The 17,995-nt window shown below is 39.0% G+C and overlaps 1 protein-coding gene across 4 annotated transcripts in view; it reads right to left on the reverse strand.

Annotated features, from left to right (window-relative positions):
* The window catches only part of CFAP44 (cilia and flagella associated protein 44), a 133,890-nt gene that overhangs the window by 8,261 nt on the left and 107,634 nt on the right, over positions 1 to 17,995 (reverse strand). For all 4 annotated transcript variants that reach the window (XR_011387872.1, XM_070072116.1, XM_070072115.1 and 1 more), the window contains 4 exons: positions 11,783 to 11,893; positions 10,535 to 10,665; positions 8,346 to 8,462; positions 7,231 to 7,432 (listed from right to left, as the gene is read on the reverse strand). Coding sequence is in view for 3 of the 4 variants with exons in the window: in XM_070072116.1 (XP_069928217.1) it covers positions 7,231 to 7,432; positions 8,346 to 8,462; positions 10,535 to 10,665; positions 11,783 to 11,893 (561 nt within the window). In the remaining variant the exon portion in view is untranslated. The remainder of the gene's footprint in view (positions 1 to 7,230; positions 7,433 to 8,345; positions 8,463 to 10,534; positions 10,666 to 11,782; positions 11,894 to 17,995) is intronic.

Here is a 17,995-nt window from a genome sequence, read left to right on the forward strand (position 1 = left end):
GGTACAGTGTACCTGCCAAATAGAGGAGAAAAAAAGCAGGCACATTTTTCTTTCCCCAACCATCCTGCACAGGAGTCCTCTAACAAGCCAAGAGAAGGCAGGCACCATTTTGAAAATATGTAACAGCTGCACCAGCTTGTGTCTGCACACCCAGGAACCAGCCGAGTAGAGATGCCCGAGTATGGCTGGGAGAACTGATAGGGGGCCGGGTGCTTGTGAATGTGGGAGAGTTGTGTGCTGGACTGTGAAAACACTATGGCTGCATGGGAGGGCACAGGGTGTGGCTGAGACTTTGGGCAGTCACTGTGGGTGGCTCCACATGCTTGGGGCTCACTGATTCCCTCTTGAGGGTCATTGCTGTGGGATCCGTGCTCATACCAAGGACTGCACAGATGCTTTGTGTGGTTCCTGGTGCAGCATGGACAAATATTGTACTCACTGGGGCTAGCAACCAGGCTCTGGTCTCTTTTGAAGGAAGGAGGTGAGCATTGAGACTATACCAACAGAGCAAAACAAACCTCCCCTCATATTAAAAAAGAGAGAAAGAGAGAAGAGAGGGGAGAGAGAGAGAGAAAGAGAGAGAGAGAGAGAGAGGAGATTAACCATGCCCAACCTGGGTGTCACCTTGGACATTCCCTTCACCCTGGAACACTGAACAGAGCTCCCTGGCCACACCCACCACATGCCTCTAGGGACTCACTGAAAAAGCAGACATTCCACTAAGCCACAGAGGCATAGCAAAAGATAAAAACCATCACAGGGAAAAACCAAAACAAAATAAAAAAGAAACAAACAAGTATCTCTACAAATGCTGAATAATAAATGCAGCAAATCAAGAAGCAATATTAAGGAAGACAACATGATGCCCCCAAAGGAACACAATACTTCAATACTAGAATGTGAAGATGAAGAGACTGAAGAAATGCTAGAAATGGAATTCAAAAAATTGATCAAACGATTACTTTGAAAGCATCAGAAGCAAATCTATGAACTAATAAAATCCATCCATAACATGAAAGAAAATTTCTCCCATGAAACTGAGATCTTAAAGGGAAATCAAAATGAAATCTTGGAAATGAATAATTCAGCAGAACAAATAAAGAATGCAGAGGAAAGCTTTAACGACAGACTCAGTGAAGCAGAAGAAAGACTGAGTCAGAAGACAAATCTCTGGAAATTTTACAGTCAGATCAAAAACAAGAAGAAATTAGAAAACTAAAAAACACTGTTGGAGATCTACAGGATACTATCAAACAACCCAAAATACCAGTCTTAGGAGTTCCTGAAGGCATGGAAAGAGAGAATGGATTAGAAGGCCTTTTTAGTGAAATAATCACAGAAAACTTCCCTAATTTGGAGAAAGAAAGGGACATCCAAGTTCAGGAAGCACATAGAACTCCTAATAAACATGACCAGAAGAGATCTTCACCACGACACATTATAGTCAAACTCTCCACAGTAAAGCATAAAGAAAAGATTCTAAAATATGCACAAGAGAAATACTAGATTACTTTCAGAGGATCTCCAATTAGATTCAAAGCTGACTTCTCATCAAAAAACCTACAAGCTAGAAGAGAATGGTGAGATATATTCCAAGTCTTAAGAGAAAAAAACTGTCAACCCAGAATACTGTACCCTGCAAAGCTCTTATTTATGAATGAAGCTGAATTAAAGGCCTTCCATAATAAATAGAAATTGAAAGAATTTGTCACCACTCATCCAGCTTACAAAAGATGCTTAAAGATGTGCTACACACAGAAACACAGAAACAGGGCCATCACTATGAAAAAAGGTGAAGGCAGAAAATCTCCCTGTAAAAGTACAAAGGAAATTCAAAGTAAACAATAGGAATATTTATGGAAAAATGGCAGAGCCAAATCATTACTTATCAATAGTCACCTTGAATGTAAATGGCCTCAACTTTCCAGTTAAGACACAGATTGCTGGAATAGAATAAAAAACAAAAGCCATCTATTTGCTGCCTACAAGAATCCATCTCACCAAAAAAGACACCCACAGACTGAAAGTGAAAGGATGGAAAAAAATATTCCATGCTAGCCAAAAAAAAAAAAAAAGAGCTGGGATAGCCATCAAAAGACTTTAACACAAACTGTTAAAAGAGCCAAAGAAGGACACTATATAATGATTAAGGGATCAATTCAACAGGAAGATGCAACTACTATAAACGTATATGCACCTAATTACCGGCACCTGGATATTTAAAAGAAATGTTAAAGGATCTAAAGGGAGATGTAGACTCCAATACAATAGTAATGGATGACTTCAATATCCCACTTCCAGCAATGGACAGATCAACCAGACAGAAAATCAGCAAGGAAACAGTTAATGGACACTATAGACCAAATGGACCTAACAGATATCCACAGAACTTTCCATCCAACAGTCATAGAGTATACATTCTTCTCAGCAGTGCATGGAACTTTGTCTAGGATTGACCACATACTAAGCCATAAAGCAAGTCTCAGCAAATTAAAAAAAAAATGAAATCATAACATGCATCCTCTCTGGCCACAATGGAATGAAGCTGGAAACCAGCAATTCAGGAATCTCTATAACATATGCAAACACATGGAAACTGAACAAAATGCTCCTGAATGAACAGTGGGTCACTGAAGAAATCAAAAGGGAAATCAAACAATTTATGGAAACAAATGAAGATGACAATATAACATATCAAAACTTATGGGATACAGCAAAAACAGGGTTAAGAGGAAAGTTTATAGCAATTGGTGCCTACATCAAGAAATTGGAAAGGCACCAAATAAATGAGCTATCAATGCATCTCAAAGACCTAGAAAAACAACAGCAAACCCAACCAAAAAAAGAAGAGAAGACCCAAATCAATAAAATTAGAGACAAAAAAGGAAATGTAACAACAAACACCACAGAAGTCAAAAGAAGCATCATAAATTACTATAAAGAGCTGTATGCCAACAAATGGGGAAAACTAGAGGAATTGGACAGATTCCTGGACACATAAAACCTACCCAAACTCAGCCATGAAGACACAGAAAACCTAAACAGAACAATAACCAAGAGAGAAATGGAATCAGTAATACAGACTCTTCTAACAATGAAAAGCCCAGGAGCAGATGGCTTTACTGCTGAATTCTACCAGAAATTTAAAGAACTAACTCCAATTCTTCTCAAGCTATTCAACACAATTGAAAAGGAGGGAATCCTCCCAAATTCTTTCCATGAAGCCAGCATCAACTTAATTCTTAAACCTGAGAAGATACATAAGCAAAAGAGAACTACACACCAATTTCCCCGATGAAAAAGAGACATAAAAATCGTTAACAAAATACTAGCCAATCGAATTCAATACATCAGAAAGATCATTCACACAGACCAAGTGGGATTTATCCCAGGTTTGCAGGGATGATTCAACATTCACAAATCAATCAATGTGATACATCACATTAACAAATTAAAGAACAAAAACCATATGATTATCTCAATAGATGCAGAGAAAGCATTTGATAAGATACAACAAGATGAAAACTCTAAGCAAATTGGTTATAAAAGGAACATTCCTCAACACAATCACGGCAATTTATGACACACCCATGACAGCATCTTATTGAATGGGGAAAAGCTGGAAGCATTCTCACTGAGATCTAGAACCAGACAAGGATTCCCACTCTCGCCACTGCTATTCAATATATAGTCTTGAATGTTTTAGCCAGAGCCATTAGGTAAGAAAAAGAAATCAAAGGGATACAAATTGGGAAGGAGGAAGTCAAACTCTCTCTATTTGCAGATGACATGATTCCATATATAGGGGATCCAAAAGACCCCCCTAATAGGCTATTGGAACTCATAGAAGAGTTTGGTAAAGTAGCAGGATATAAAGTCAATACATAAAAATTAACAGCCTATATATACACAGACAATGCCACAGTTGAGAAAGAACTTTGAAGATCAATCCCATTCACAATAGCTACAAAAGAAATCAAATACCTTGGAATAAATTTAACCAAGGATGTCAAAGATCTCTATCATGAGAATTACAAAACATTAAATAAAGAAATAGAAGAAGATACAAAAAAATGGAAAGATCTTCAATGTCCATGGATTGTTAGAATCAATATCACCAAAATATCCACACTACCAAAGCAATTTACAGATTCAATGTGATACCAATCAAAATACCAAGGACATTCTTTTCAGATATAGAAAAAATAATGCAGAAATTCATATGGAAACACAGGAGACCACGAATAGCTGAAGCAGTCTTATACAACAAAAACAAAGCTGGAGGCATCCCATTTCTAGATTTCAAGACATACTACAGTGCAGTTATAAACAAAACAGCATGTTACTGATACAAAAACAGATGGATAGGCCAATGGAACAAAATAGCAATGCCAGAAATCAATCCATGCATCTACAACCAACTTATCTTTGACAAAGGAGCTAAAACCAATCCTTGGAGAAAAGACAGTCTCTTCAACAAATGGTGCTGGGAAAACTGGATCTCCACATGCAGAAGTATGAAGCAAGACCTCTACCTTACACAAAAACCCACTCAGAATTTATTAAAGACCTGAGTCTACAACCAGATACCATCAGAGTATTAGAGAACATTGAGGAAACCCTGTAAGACATTTGCATAGGCAAAGAGTTCTTTGAAAAAACCCTAGAGGCACAGGCAATCAAAGCCAAAATTGACAAATTGGATTACATCAAATTGAGAAGCTTCTGTACTGCAAAATTAACACTCAGCAAAGTGAAGAGGCAACTGACAGAATAGGAAAAATCATTTGCAAACTAAGCAGCTGATAAAGGATTAATAACCAGAATATATAAAGAGATCAAGAAACTCCACAACAACAAAATAAACAACTCAGTTAAGAAATGGGCAAAGGACTAAAAATAGGCATTTTTCAAAACTGGAATCCCAAATGGCCAACAGACATGAAAAAATGCTCAGGATCACTAGCAATCAGGGAAATGCAAATAATCAAAACCACATGAAGTTTTACCTCACCCCCCACCCCACCCCATTAGAATGACTTTCATACGGAAATCAACAAACAACAAACGCTGTGAAGGACGTTGTTAAAAAGGGTACTCTAATCTACTGTATTTTGGAATTTAAACTGGTAAAGGCACTATGGAAGACAATATGGAGATACCTCAGAAATCTGAATATAGACCTACCATATTACCCAGCCACCCCTCTCTTGGGAATTTACCCAAGGGAAATGAAATCAACATATGAAAGAATTATCTGTACCCTCATGTTTATTGCAGCTCAATTCACAATAACTAAGATATGGAATCAACCCAAATGACCATCAACTGAAGACTTGATAAAGAAATTATGGGATATGTACACCATGGAATACTACAAAGCAGCTAAAAAATGCAATCTTATCATTTGCAACAAAATGGATCAAACTGGAAAATATCATACTTAGTGAAATAAGCCAGTCCCCAAAGGACAAATGCCATATAGTCTCCCTGACCTGTGATAACTAACAGAGCACCTAAAAGGTGGATGTGAAATTGAAACTTTGAGAAGCAATGACTTTGAACAGCACTTGTCTTGACTGTTGAAGAGCAGTTTTTTCCCCCATATTATTTGTTGAACTCTTAACATAGAATTAATCATATGTGTATAAAGTTAATTGAAAATAGATCTTAGTAAAAAAAAATATGAATGGGAATAGGACAGGGAGGCAGTGGAGGGGTGGGAGAGTGGGTTGGAGGAAAGAATCATCATGTTCCTAAAGTTGTAATTATGAAATGTATGACGTTTGTATTCTTTAAATGAAAGATTTATGGAGGAAAAAACTGCACATGTGAAGAACACTAACAGATGAAACTACAGAGAATTGCCTTTTTTCTACTTGATAAACATTGCATGAATGTATTGTATATAACCTGTGGTTTTGAGATTTATTCACCTAAATGGGAAGATATATAAGAAGATAGATGGATAGTGAAATGGCTAACTCATTAATATATGCATTATCTCACAGATAATTCTTTTGTGGTGAGAAGACTTAAAATCTACTCTCCTCACAATTTTCATGAGTGTAACATTATTATTAACTATAGACACTATGTTGTACAATATCACTCTCCAATTTATTTCTCTTAATGGGAATTTTATCATTATTTTACCAACATCTCCCAACACCCTCACCTCCTCCCAGTCCTTGCTAACCACAATTCTACTGTTTCTGAGTTCAACTTGTTTATACTTCTCATATAAGCAAGATCATATGGTTCTTGTCTTTCTGTGCCTGGCTTATTTCACTCAACATAATGTCTTCTAGGTTAATCCACAGTGCCACAAATGACAGTATTTCTATTTTAAAGAATGAATAGCATTCCATTATACTGGGGTTTGAGGGGGTGTGTCTGTATCACTCTCTAGTGCATTCACCTTTTATGGATACTTAGATTGATTCCATATCTTGGCTGTTGTAAATAATACTGCATGTAAAATGGGAGTGCAGATATCTCTTCAAAATATGAGTATTGACTTAATTTTGTTCAGATATATACCCTGTAGTAGGATTGCTGAATCAAAAAACATCCTAATTACTTCAAAATAGAAAAGAATTTCTTAAATAAAACAGATCACCATTTACAATGTACAAATCATACACAGATTGGTAAAATATAATATGTAATGATTTAGGGACTTAAAATATCTGTATCCCAAAAGACACACTGGACAATGAAGGCATGTCACAAACTAGAAGAGTTTTGATGGACAAAAATGAATACACTATATTTAAAAATCCCTAAGAGCAGTAAGAAACAAAAAACATAAATGAGAAATGGGCAAAGGATACAACAGGAAAGGTACAGAAAAAGAAAAGAGTAAATGCCAAATGTATGTGAAAAAGTTGCCAACCATCATGGAATTGTGAATTAAAAACTTAATTGAATATATATGGCATCTATTGGGCTGGCTTAAGGCAAGTAGCGGACACACAGGTTCTTACTATATTAGCCTATATTTTATTATACAAAGAAAAATTGATTATACGACAAAAGATGTCCCCTTTTAAGACAGGAGCATGATCTTGGTGTCAGAAGAGCTGGGAAGTGGAAAATGTGAACTTACTCTTATTTTCTCTCAGTGGTTGTGAACCTGTGATAACTGTTTTCAAAGTTGGAGACAGTTGCTCAAGAGGCCGCTCTTACGAATGGGTGTTGCTGGTAATCATGGTCTTAGATACTCACTATGTATAGTTTTGGCCATCTCTCTCTTTTCCCGGATGAGCTGTTTACGCCTCTCTCGGCATTCTTTGTTAAGCTTTTGCTGCTTTGAATTTTCTTCTTGGAGCTGACCGATTCTTTCCTGCAGCCGTCCCAAGGAGTGGTTAGAGAAGACCAAAGTACCAGAAAGATCACTAGGGATTTCTCCAAATACCATATACTCTATCTACAAAGACAAAATGAATCAAAATTAAAAAAAAAAAAAGACAGATTCAAGTTAAACGCAATGTCACAGGGGACACAGGGGAGTACTTCCTTCTCTGTCCCTTACTTAGGTCCTTGCTTTTGGGGTTCTCTTTCTCATCACCAAGTGGCAGTGTGAGATAAAGAGAAAGTTGTTGCCAGACAATAAGCCAAATCTTCTATCTCTGGAGTCAAGATTCTTCCCAAACAGATCATGCCTAATATCTACTGCATAATGATAGGCATATGGCTATAGAACTACTCTACCTTGAGTCAGCTTACAGAAAATAGATATAAGGCTAATCAAAGGGTATTTTTTTCCCTGAAATATAACTACTTCTCTTACCCTGACAAAACGGGATACAATAAGCCTTTTTTCTCATATATATACAAATTTATATATTTTTATATATATAAATTATATTTATATATATATTTACTATATGTATTTCTACAATTTACTATAATTTGAGTAGAGTGGACATTAACAAAGAGGGGAAAAAGGAGAAAATATTCCTGGTGTCTTGAGCTCACTCATTAATGACTAAAGATTAAGTAGAGCTCATTCTTGCATCACTCATCCACGTCTATTTACAGAGGGTGTAGAAAGAGTCGTGTGGGCAAGACCTCAGATTTCAGCCGCTAGGACACTCATTCCCCTCTTCAGTCATCAGTGCCTGATTACTCCAGACCTAAAACGACGGAACTTCCAAAGAAAGAGGCAATCTGACGACAGACAAGAACAGTTGGGGTGTGTCGTCAGTCTTCGAGTAGAATCGTCAGCAAAGGACCACAGTGTTCCCCACTGGCGACCCCTGAATCTTCGCCTGGGAAGCCCCGAATGTGTTAGCCCTTCTGCTCCGACGGCGCCGGGCGCCCTCTCCAGCACGCCGCACCTGGTGGAGCTTGAGCGGCACGACCACCAGCAGTTCATTCAGCCGCTGCTGCTTCTCTCGCTGATAGGCCTCCAGGGCCTCCTCTGCCGCGTTCAGATTCGTGGCCACAACTTTCACCTGGAGAAATTCAATTAGTACACACGTCAGGTGGTAAATGAAGGCCCCGGGGAGGCGCTGCGCGAGCCAGGTCTGCATGTGAGGCTGCGATCGCACGCATGGGCCCAGGCTGCAGCCCCGGACTGGATGTTATTCTCTCCTCGCCAAGTGATGATCTGCACCACTGTTTGAATCGTTCCTACGTCCCTAGAGCTTATGTAGAGGTTTTGTGAATAACAGCTCCAGAGGTATAATTTTACTTCCCTTTTATTTTCTACGTGACAAGCAGCCTTCAGCTGCTGAATGTCTTTGTCAGAATGCTGGGAATCCTGTTTGGTTATAGTAATTGCAATCAAATAAAAAAAGAGTCATTGAAAGCAATGAAACTACTAACTACAATATTTCTAAAGCACATTATTTACTGCCAAAAAAAGTGATAGTTTTCCAAATCATTTCCTATTGTGGGAGAGATAAAGCAATCTATCAAAAATATGTCTGAATATGAATCAAATTAGGTGATGTTGCAGCTAGGCGGAAAGGGAGCAGATATATGGTAAAACCAGTGTTATTCCAGAAGCTTAGCTTAGCGACCTCCAACATGGGATGTGTTCACCCCAGAAGGCCAACAAAATGACCTACTGGGTGCAGAAGGAAAGCGGCAGTTTCTATTTCTATTTATTTTTATCCTGATCTTTTAAGTTTACTTTGTGTGAATGGCTCGTAATGTACAAAGCATACTACAGGTTGAATATCCCTTATCTGAAATGCTCAGGACCAGAGTGTTTCAGATTTTGGAATTTTTTTGGGATTTTGGAATAGTCATATAGACTTCATAGGATGATCATCCCTTATCCAAAAAATTCAAATTCCAAAATGCTCTGAAATCTGATATTTATTTTATAAAATGGAGGCTTACTCTGTAGTACAATAGTTCATTAATACATTTCATAAATAAATACAATAGACCCCCTATGTTCTGAAGCTCATTCCAAAATTCCCAGAAAATGCTTGAAACCCCAGACAGTACTGAATCACATACCACAACATACATAAACACACACACATACACACATGTATGTGTGTATATATGTTTTTATATATACTATGTTTTCCCATACTTATATATACATTTATTGTAGGGGTAGGTACTTCACTTTTTTTTAACCTATAGAACTATGTAATTTATTTATTTTTTATTTATTTATTTATTTTTTTAAGGATTTATTTGTTTACTTGAAAGAGTTACACAGAGAGAGAAGGAGAGGCAGAGAGAGAGAGATAAAGTCTTCCATCCTCTGGTTAAGTCCCCAATTGGCCACAACAGCCAGAGCTGCGCCGATCTGAAGCCAGGAGCCAGGAGCTTCTTCCAGGTCTCCCACACGGGTGCAGGGGCTCAAGGACTTGGGCCATCTTCTACTGCTTTCCCAGGCCATAGCAGAGAGCTGGATCAGAAGCGTAGCAGCCGGGTCTCAAACCAGTGCCCATATGGGATGCCGGCACTGCAGTCAGCGGCTTTACCCATTATGCCACAGCGCCAGCCCCAGAACTATGTAATTTAAAAAGTTTGGAGACAAATGATTGAGACAAAGAAAGTTCAATCATGGAAAGGGCAATGGGGCTGGTGTTGTGGCTCAGCAGGGTAAGCTGCCAGTGTGACAGCCACATCCCATATAAGCACCAGTTCAAATCCCACCTTCTCTGCCTCTGATCCATCTCCCTGCTGATGTGCCTAGAAGGCAGCAGAGACTGGCCCAAGTGCTTGGGTCCCTGCTACCCTTATGGGAGAGACCCAGATGGGGTTCCTGGCTCCATTGGACTGGCCCAGACCCAGCTGTCATGGCCATTTGATGAATGAAGTATCAGATGGAAGATCTGTCTCCCTTTCTCTCTGTCACTTTGCCTTTCAAATAAAATCTTTTTTAAAATATTGGTTGTTTTTTTTTTTTTAAAGAAAAGAGTGATGTCCCCCACAACAGCTGTGCAGAAGGAGCAAAAAACCTAGACAGAACATTTGGAATGTTTCTTCTCTGAGAAGTGCTAACAATGTGGTTGTCATGAAAAGCCAATATTTTAGTGGGAGATTGTCACCGTACTTTTTTAGACAAGGTATCATATTCTTTTTTGAGGTTATCAACAATTTTCTTTTCTTCAACTAAGGCCTCCTCAATGTCCAGCCTTTTCTCGCGGAGTTGAAGGGCCAATTCAAAAAGAGCTGGGTCACAGCCTGAAAAGAGAGTTAAAATTAAAAGTAGCCCTATTGGTAATGGAACTTGGTAGCTAAGGGTGGACTTTGGAGCTTTGGATTTAATAATGTGCATCTGGGGATCCCTTGGGGCCAGCTGCCACTATGCTTACGGCTACCGTGTTCCAGGTAGATATTATTGACTGTATTAACAATCATGATCGTATTGGTAATAGAACTGATGTTCCCGGCAGTACTCTGAGCCAGGCTTTGTGCTGGGCCCTTTATGCCCATTATGTTATTCACGGCTCGCATACTCTGCAAGCTAGAAATGACGCTTCCTACTTTACAGGTAATGCAGCTAAGTAGCAGGAAGCTGGCATAACTGGTGTTCAAGTGCACTATCCGCATTATTCCACTCTATTAGACTAAGAGCCACACTTATAAAGAATATAAAAGTTGAGTACTAAAATGTATTTAGGAGCCTCAGCTGTAGCCCTAGTTCTACCACTTCACTAGTGGTAGATATCATTCAAGTCAATTAATCCTGATGTAGTTGCATGACAAGGTTTTTGTGCTCTCTTGCATTCATGAATTCTATGACTTTAAGAAGATTCCTGTTTTCAAGATATAAACTTTGAGATCAAACTTAAAATTCAATTACAATTTTATTTGAAATACCCAGAAAAACAAATCACAGGTCCAAAATATTGGGGTTTCTTCTATTTACTATCCAGACTAAGAATTACATTTTAGTTGCTTCAGACTGGATTTACCAGTGAAAACTATAAATATAAACTGCCAACCATTTCCAGAAAACTGGTACAAACTGCTCTTATAAAACAGATTTGAAATATGAAAAATGGAAGGGGTTTGTCAAAAAAAAGGGCAAGTGTAATGTCATGTCATTTATAACTCTGAATTACCAACTGGTGATTGTCTGCAGATTATTTGTCATTCATAAATGGTTGCCTGAGGGAAAAGATAATAAATTATTGATAAAGCCCCAAAAAGTATTCATTCAGCCATACTTTCTACTCTTTAAACCACCTTTCCCTGACACTTTGTTATCAGAGAACTGAGACACATAGAAAAAGGACCGCTCGGTATTGTCAGTTCCATTCACACTGCACAGAGCACACAGCTTTGTACAACTCACTCGTTGGGCAGATGGAATCATCAAACACCTCATCTTCCGATCCAGACTCATCTTCATCACTCTCCAAGCTGGATTCTTCCTCACTTGATTCCTCACTTTCTTCATCTTCATCTAACGAGACAGGGGGACATTGATGGGAGAGAAATTCCTGTGCTTAACTAAATACCACATTTCTTAAAGTAAAGTATTTTTCAACGAGACAGTCAGTAGGAAAATAACGAACAGGTAAGGTAGGAAATTACTCAGTATTTTTAGAAGAGTTTAAAATGTCTAAACAGACATGGAGATCAAAAACTCAAATGCTTCCAAAAGGCTGTGCAGTTCTTATCAATGCTACAAGTCAGAGGGGGCTGAGACCAAGTTGCCAAACTGCTTGTGCTGTAACTTACCTAACACACATGCTTGGTGAAATAGGCCCCAACTTCCTAAATCACAGAACGCTTTTCCTAAGTTATCTGAACTGAAGCTATGTGATTTATAGCCTGCATTTAACCTATTTGGTACGCTTTGCTGCCACTGCCACAGTGGGAAGGTGTTTGATTTCTACATGCTGCACTAGATCCCTTGGAGGAGTTATGTCAACAAACGCTCTTTCTTTTGACAAAACTCGAAAGCTTCTCTGAGTCCTCTTTCTGCCTAGTTACTGAGCTCTGCCCTTAGCCTGTTCAGTCCCACTGTGGTAAGATTTCTGCTGAGTCAGTTTAGTAAAAACTCCCTCCTACCGTTGCCATCTCATCCCTCATCCTCCATACCTTATTGCCCTAACATGAAATCCTTTCAGGACAGTTTACAAAGAATAACCCTGACATTTAGTAACATTCTCTCCATTGATTCCCACCCTGCCCCTTGCCTGTAAATCTCTACTTATCCTTGTTGTATTCAGGGTTGAGCCTGTTCTTTCTCCCCTAAAACAAAAACCTCACTGTAGTAGTCCCCTGAATACACCCTACATTATTATTGCTCTTTAACAATTGTCATGAGTATGTGTTTCTCTATACCATCATATACAATCTCTTATAAAATATAAAGATTCCTGAATACTAAGACACACTGTTCCCAAAATTTGGATAAGGGGTTGTAGACCTCTCCACTCTACCATGTCTAATTTTCTTTTAAACACCTTGAGGCCATCCATGAACCACAGGTCATCAATTTGCAATTTATATTTTATGGAATTTTATATCAGAGGTAAGAGATGGACCTCATACTTTCTAGAATATTTCTGGTTTTTTGGGTAAATATTTATTTATTTCAAAGGCAGAGTTACAGAGGAGTTAGAAAGAGAAAGATCTTCCAACTACTGGTTCACTCCCCAAATGGCCACAATGATCAGGGCTGGGCCTGGCAGAAGCCAAGAGCCAGGAGCTTCATCTGGGTCTCACAAGTGGGTGTCAGGTACCCAAGCCTTGTGCCATTTTCCACTGCTTTAGCACATTAGCAGGGAGCTGGATCAGAAGCAGAGCTGCCATATGGGATGCTGGTGCTGCAGGCAGTAGCTCAACCCACTGCACCACAGCAAATGCCCTTAGAATATTTCTTAAATTTAAGATTGCTCTTAAAATAACTTAAAGAGGCTGGCACCATGGCTCACTTGGTTAATCATCCGCCAGCGGCACTGGCATCCCATATGGGCGCCGGGTTCTATTCCCAGTTGCTCCTCGTCCAGTCCAGCTCTCTGCTGTGGCCCGGGAAGGCAGTGGAGGATGGCCCAAGTGCTTGGTCCCCTGCACCCACCTGGGAGACCAGGAGGAAGCACCTGGCTCCTGGCTTTGGATTGGTGTAGCTCTGGCCATAGTGACCATTTGAGGGGGTGAACCAATGGAAGGGAGACCTTTTTGTCTCTCTCACTGTCTAACTCTATCTGTCAAATAAAAAAAAAAAGAGATCTGTACCACCATATGAATGAATCAAAAAAAATAAAAAAATAAAAAGCTTCTAATTTGATCTTAACATTTTTATATAAAAATGTAAAATTGTTTTATTAAAACAAAGTACATCTTTTTTTCTATTTTTCTCATAAACAGAGCTAAATATACATGCAAAACAAACATAAGAAGATTCTGGAAAGTGGAAAGAAAAAAGTAGGCCAACTATGCACCTCAGAACCTGAGGAATTACATTGTAGAAGGTTCCCTGGGGCTTCTTTTAGTTTCATATATCTCAGATTTGAAGACTAATAGGTTGGCAACCTAGAAATACCAACAGATGTAAATATAAAGATGCAACAAAGGACTGCCACTTTAGTCAAAACATAGTAAAGGCTTTTTATGACAAATAGCAAAAATCATATTGAATGAGGAAAAGCTCATTTCCTCTAAGATCTGGAAATGGACAAGGATGTCCCCTCTCAAGACTTTTATTTAATGTAGTACTGGAAGTTTTAGCCAGTGCCATTAGGCAGGAGACAGAAAAGGGAAACTATCAGGGGAAGTGGGAAGTTCAATTATCCCTGTTTGTAGATGACATGATTCTATATAGAGGAAAACAAAAAGACTCCAACAAAAGACTATTAGAATTGACAAGTTCAGTAAAGTTGCATGATAAAAAAATCAATACGCAAAAATCAGTAGTATTTTTATATACATTGCCACAGAAAAAATATAATAATCTTATTCACAAAAGCTGCCTTGCAATAAATTTAACCAAGGATGTAAAAGACCTCTACAATGAAAATTAATGCTGAAAGAAATTGAACACAACACACAAAAAATGGAAAGATCATCCATGTTCAGAGATTGAAAGAATTAGTATTATTAAAACATCCATATTATCCAAAGTGACTTACAGGTTCAATCCAATCTCCAGCAAAAACACCAATGACATGCTTCACAGAACTAGGAAAAAAAATCCTAAAATTTATAAAGAAAAAAAAGATCCTAAACAGTCAATGCAATCTTGAATAAAAAGAACAAAGCTGGAGGTATCTTGATAGCAGATTTCAAGACATAATACAGAGCTATTACAACTAAAAACAGCATGGTACTAGCATAAATACAGACACATGGACAAATGGAACAGAATAGAGATCACAGAAATTAGTTTATGCATCTACAGTCAGTTGATCTTTGACAAAGGTGCCAAAGACAAACATTTATCTTTAATAAATGGTGCTGGTAAAACTGGATATACATAAGTAGAAGACTGAAATTTAGGCACACCACTCCACGTCTCACACTAAACAAAAATCAACTCAAAATGGATCAAAGATGTAATTGTAAGATCTGAAGCTATAAAACTACTAGAAGAAAGCATAGGGAAAATACTCAAATGTATTGGCATCCCAACAATATTTTGAATATGATCCCAAAAGCACAAGTTACAAAAGCAAAAGTGGACAAATGGGATTGTAGCAAACTAAGAAGCTTCTAGAGAACAAAGGAAATAATCAACAAGTTGAAGAGAGAACAGAATGCAAGAAAATATTTGCAAATTATGCATCTGAGAAAGGATTAATATCCAAAATAAATAAAGAACTCAAGAAACTCAAGAGAAAAAGCAAACAATCCAGTCAAGAAATGCACAAAGGATCTGAATAGCTATTTCTTGGAAGACAAAATGCAAATGGCTAACAAATACATGAAAAAAATGCTCTAGATCACTAGTCATCAGGGAAACACAAATCAAAACCACAGAGAGGTATCATGTCACTCTAGCCAGAATGGCTATTATCCAAAAGACAGACAATAACAAATGCTGTCAAGGACGTGGAGAATAGGTAATGTGGTGGGAATGCAAATTAATACAGTCATTATGGAGAAAACCATGGTGATTCCTCAAAAAAAAAAACTAAAAATAGCTCTACTATATGATTCAGTTATCCAATTCCGGGTGTATTTCTGAAAGAAATGAAATCAGCCCGCGAAAAGAGATATCTGCATATTCCGCTCACTGCAACACTATTCACAAAAGTCAAGCTATGGAATCTATCCAGATTCCCATCTAATTCTTTTTCTTTTCTTTTCTAATTGTTCTTGCTAATACTTCTAATACTATATTCAATAACACTGGTAAAAATGTCCATCTTTATCTTTTTCCAGATCTGAGAGGAAATGTGTTCAGTTTTTCCTCATTCAGTATGATATTGGCTGTTGGTTTGTATATATTGCCTTACTAATTTTGAGGCACGTTCCTTCTATACCCAATTTGTTGATGGCTTTTACCATGAATAGATAAGAAAAATGTACACAATGGAATTTTGTTCAGCCAAAATATGAGAGAAATATTGAATTTACAGCAACATGGATATAACTCATTATAGTCTAAGTGAAATAAATCAGACACAGAAAGAAAAATACATTTTCTCTCATATATAGATGTTAAAATAAAATTCAATCTAATTTTAGAATGGCGATTGCTAGAAGTTGAGAAGGTGAGAATGAGGGATAGAGTGAGGTTTAATAACAGGTACTAAAACATAGATAGAAGTTACATGTTCTGGTATTCCATAGCACAGAGGGGGAAACTATAGTTTATAGCTGCATATAGTGTATATACAACATAACATAGTTTATAATGTATTATTACTATATAAAGAACTGGAAGAGAGGAGCTGGTAGGTTCCAAACAGAGACAAGAGACAAGGAATTGGCAGGCTAATTGCTTAGTTTGGTTGGTTTATGCTGTGTATATGTACTGGAATATTGTACTGTAATATAAAATGTCCGGGTTGGCACTGTGGCATAGCAGGTAAAAGCCACCGCCTGCGGTGCCGGCATCCCATATAGGTGATGGTTCAAGACCCAGCTGCTCCACTTCTGATCCAGCTCTCTGCTATGGCCTGGGAAAGCAGAAGATGGCCCAAATCCTTGGGCCCCTGCACTCATGTGGGAGATCTGGAAGAAGCTCCTGGCTCCTGACTTCAGATAAGCTCAGCTCCAGGCATTGCGGTCAATTGGGCAGTGAACCAGACTCCCCCCCCCCCCCCCCAGTAACTCTGCCTTTCAAATAAATAAAATCTTTACAAAAAATTATAGAAGTTGAATGAGACTCAAACAGGATAAATCTGAAGAAGTCTACACCAAGACACATCATAATCAAATATCTGGAAACAGAAGACTAAGCAAGTCATCAAAAGAAATGTGACACCTTACCAGTAGTGGGCACACAATTTGAATATCAGTTTCTCATCAGAAATAATAGAAGCCAGAGGATCCAAGATGGCTGAAAACAGAGGCCCTGTACTTGCCTCCACCACCGAGAAGAACCAGTACAAGGGAAAGACTGTTTTTCCAGGAGATTGACGGAGGGAAAGCTATGGTAAAGCAGCGACAGGAACCAGAATCAGCAGTGGCTCAGAAAGCCAGCAGAGAGGAAAACAGCACACTGCAGCTCCTGCCCTGGATCCTCAGCTGTGTGTGTGTGTGTGTGGACACGCGTGTGTGCACATGTGCATGTGGGGGCGTGTGCAGAAAGCTCTGCAACCCCTGGCCATCACTAAAGACGGGCAGTCCTGACTACAGGAGAATTCCACAGTCCTCGCTGGCCTTAAATCCAGTCTAGAAAGCTGACTGGGATGGGAGCCAACTACTTTACTCCAAAAACGGAAGCCACATTGCCTATCTCTGTCCCCAAAGCACCAGACTCAAGTTGCAGCAGTAAAGTCACAGCTGAACTCCATTCTGTCTTAGGGATCAGCAAACAGTCCCTTCACCACCAGAAGTCCCCAGAGCCAGTGGCAGGAAACATCATGGAGCACACAACAGGCCCTCTGCATCCTGTAGCTGCAGGATTATTGGGCACAAATGCCAGAGCCACATTTGCTCACTCTCTGCCTGATCTGGGGAAGTTCCCTCTGCTTCTTGGGGCTTGGTGCCAGTATTAGCACACACATGAGCTGGAGGGTCTGAGCAAGTCCCTTCTGCATCTCTTAGCACAGGGTGCTGGGGACTATGGCACATGCCCCAGCCAGCCCTGTGGGAACTGGTGGCAGTCCCTTCTGTGTTCTGTAGCTCTGGAACTATGGCTGTTGGTGCTACAGTGCCTACAGTAACTTGTATTTACCAGTGGGACCTAGAGGGCCCAAACTGCATTCCTCTACTTGAGGCTTGTGGTTGCCAGTCCATAATGTTCAGGATAACTGGCACTAACCTGTGAGACCTGGGTAAGGATTCCATTGCATACTGCAGCACAGGACCAGGGCTATTTGTTCTGTAAGTCCCAGGGATGCCTGCACTCTGCACTGGGGCCTGGGGCAAAAGGCTCTCTTTTCATTCT

This window comes from Oryctolagus cuniculus, chromosome 4, assembly GCF_964237555.1.
Source record: "Oryctolagus cuniculus chromosome 4, mOryCun1.1, whole genome shotgun sequence".
NCBI lineage: Eukaryota > Metazoa > Chordata > Mammalia > Lagomorpha > Leporidae > Oryctolagus > Oryctolagus cuniculus.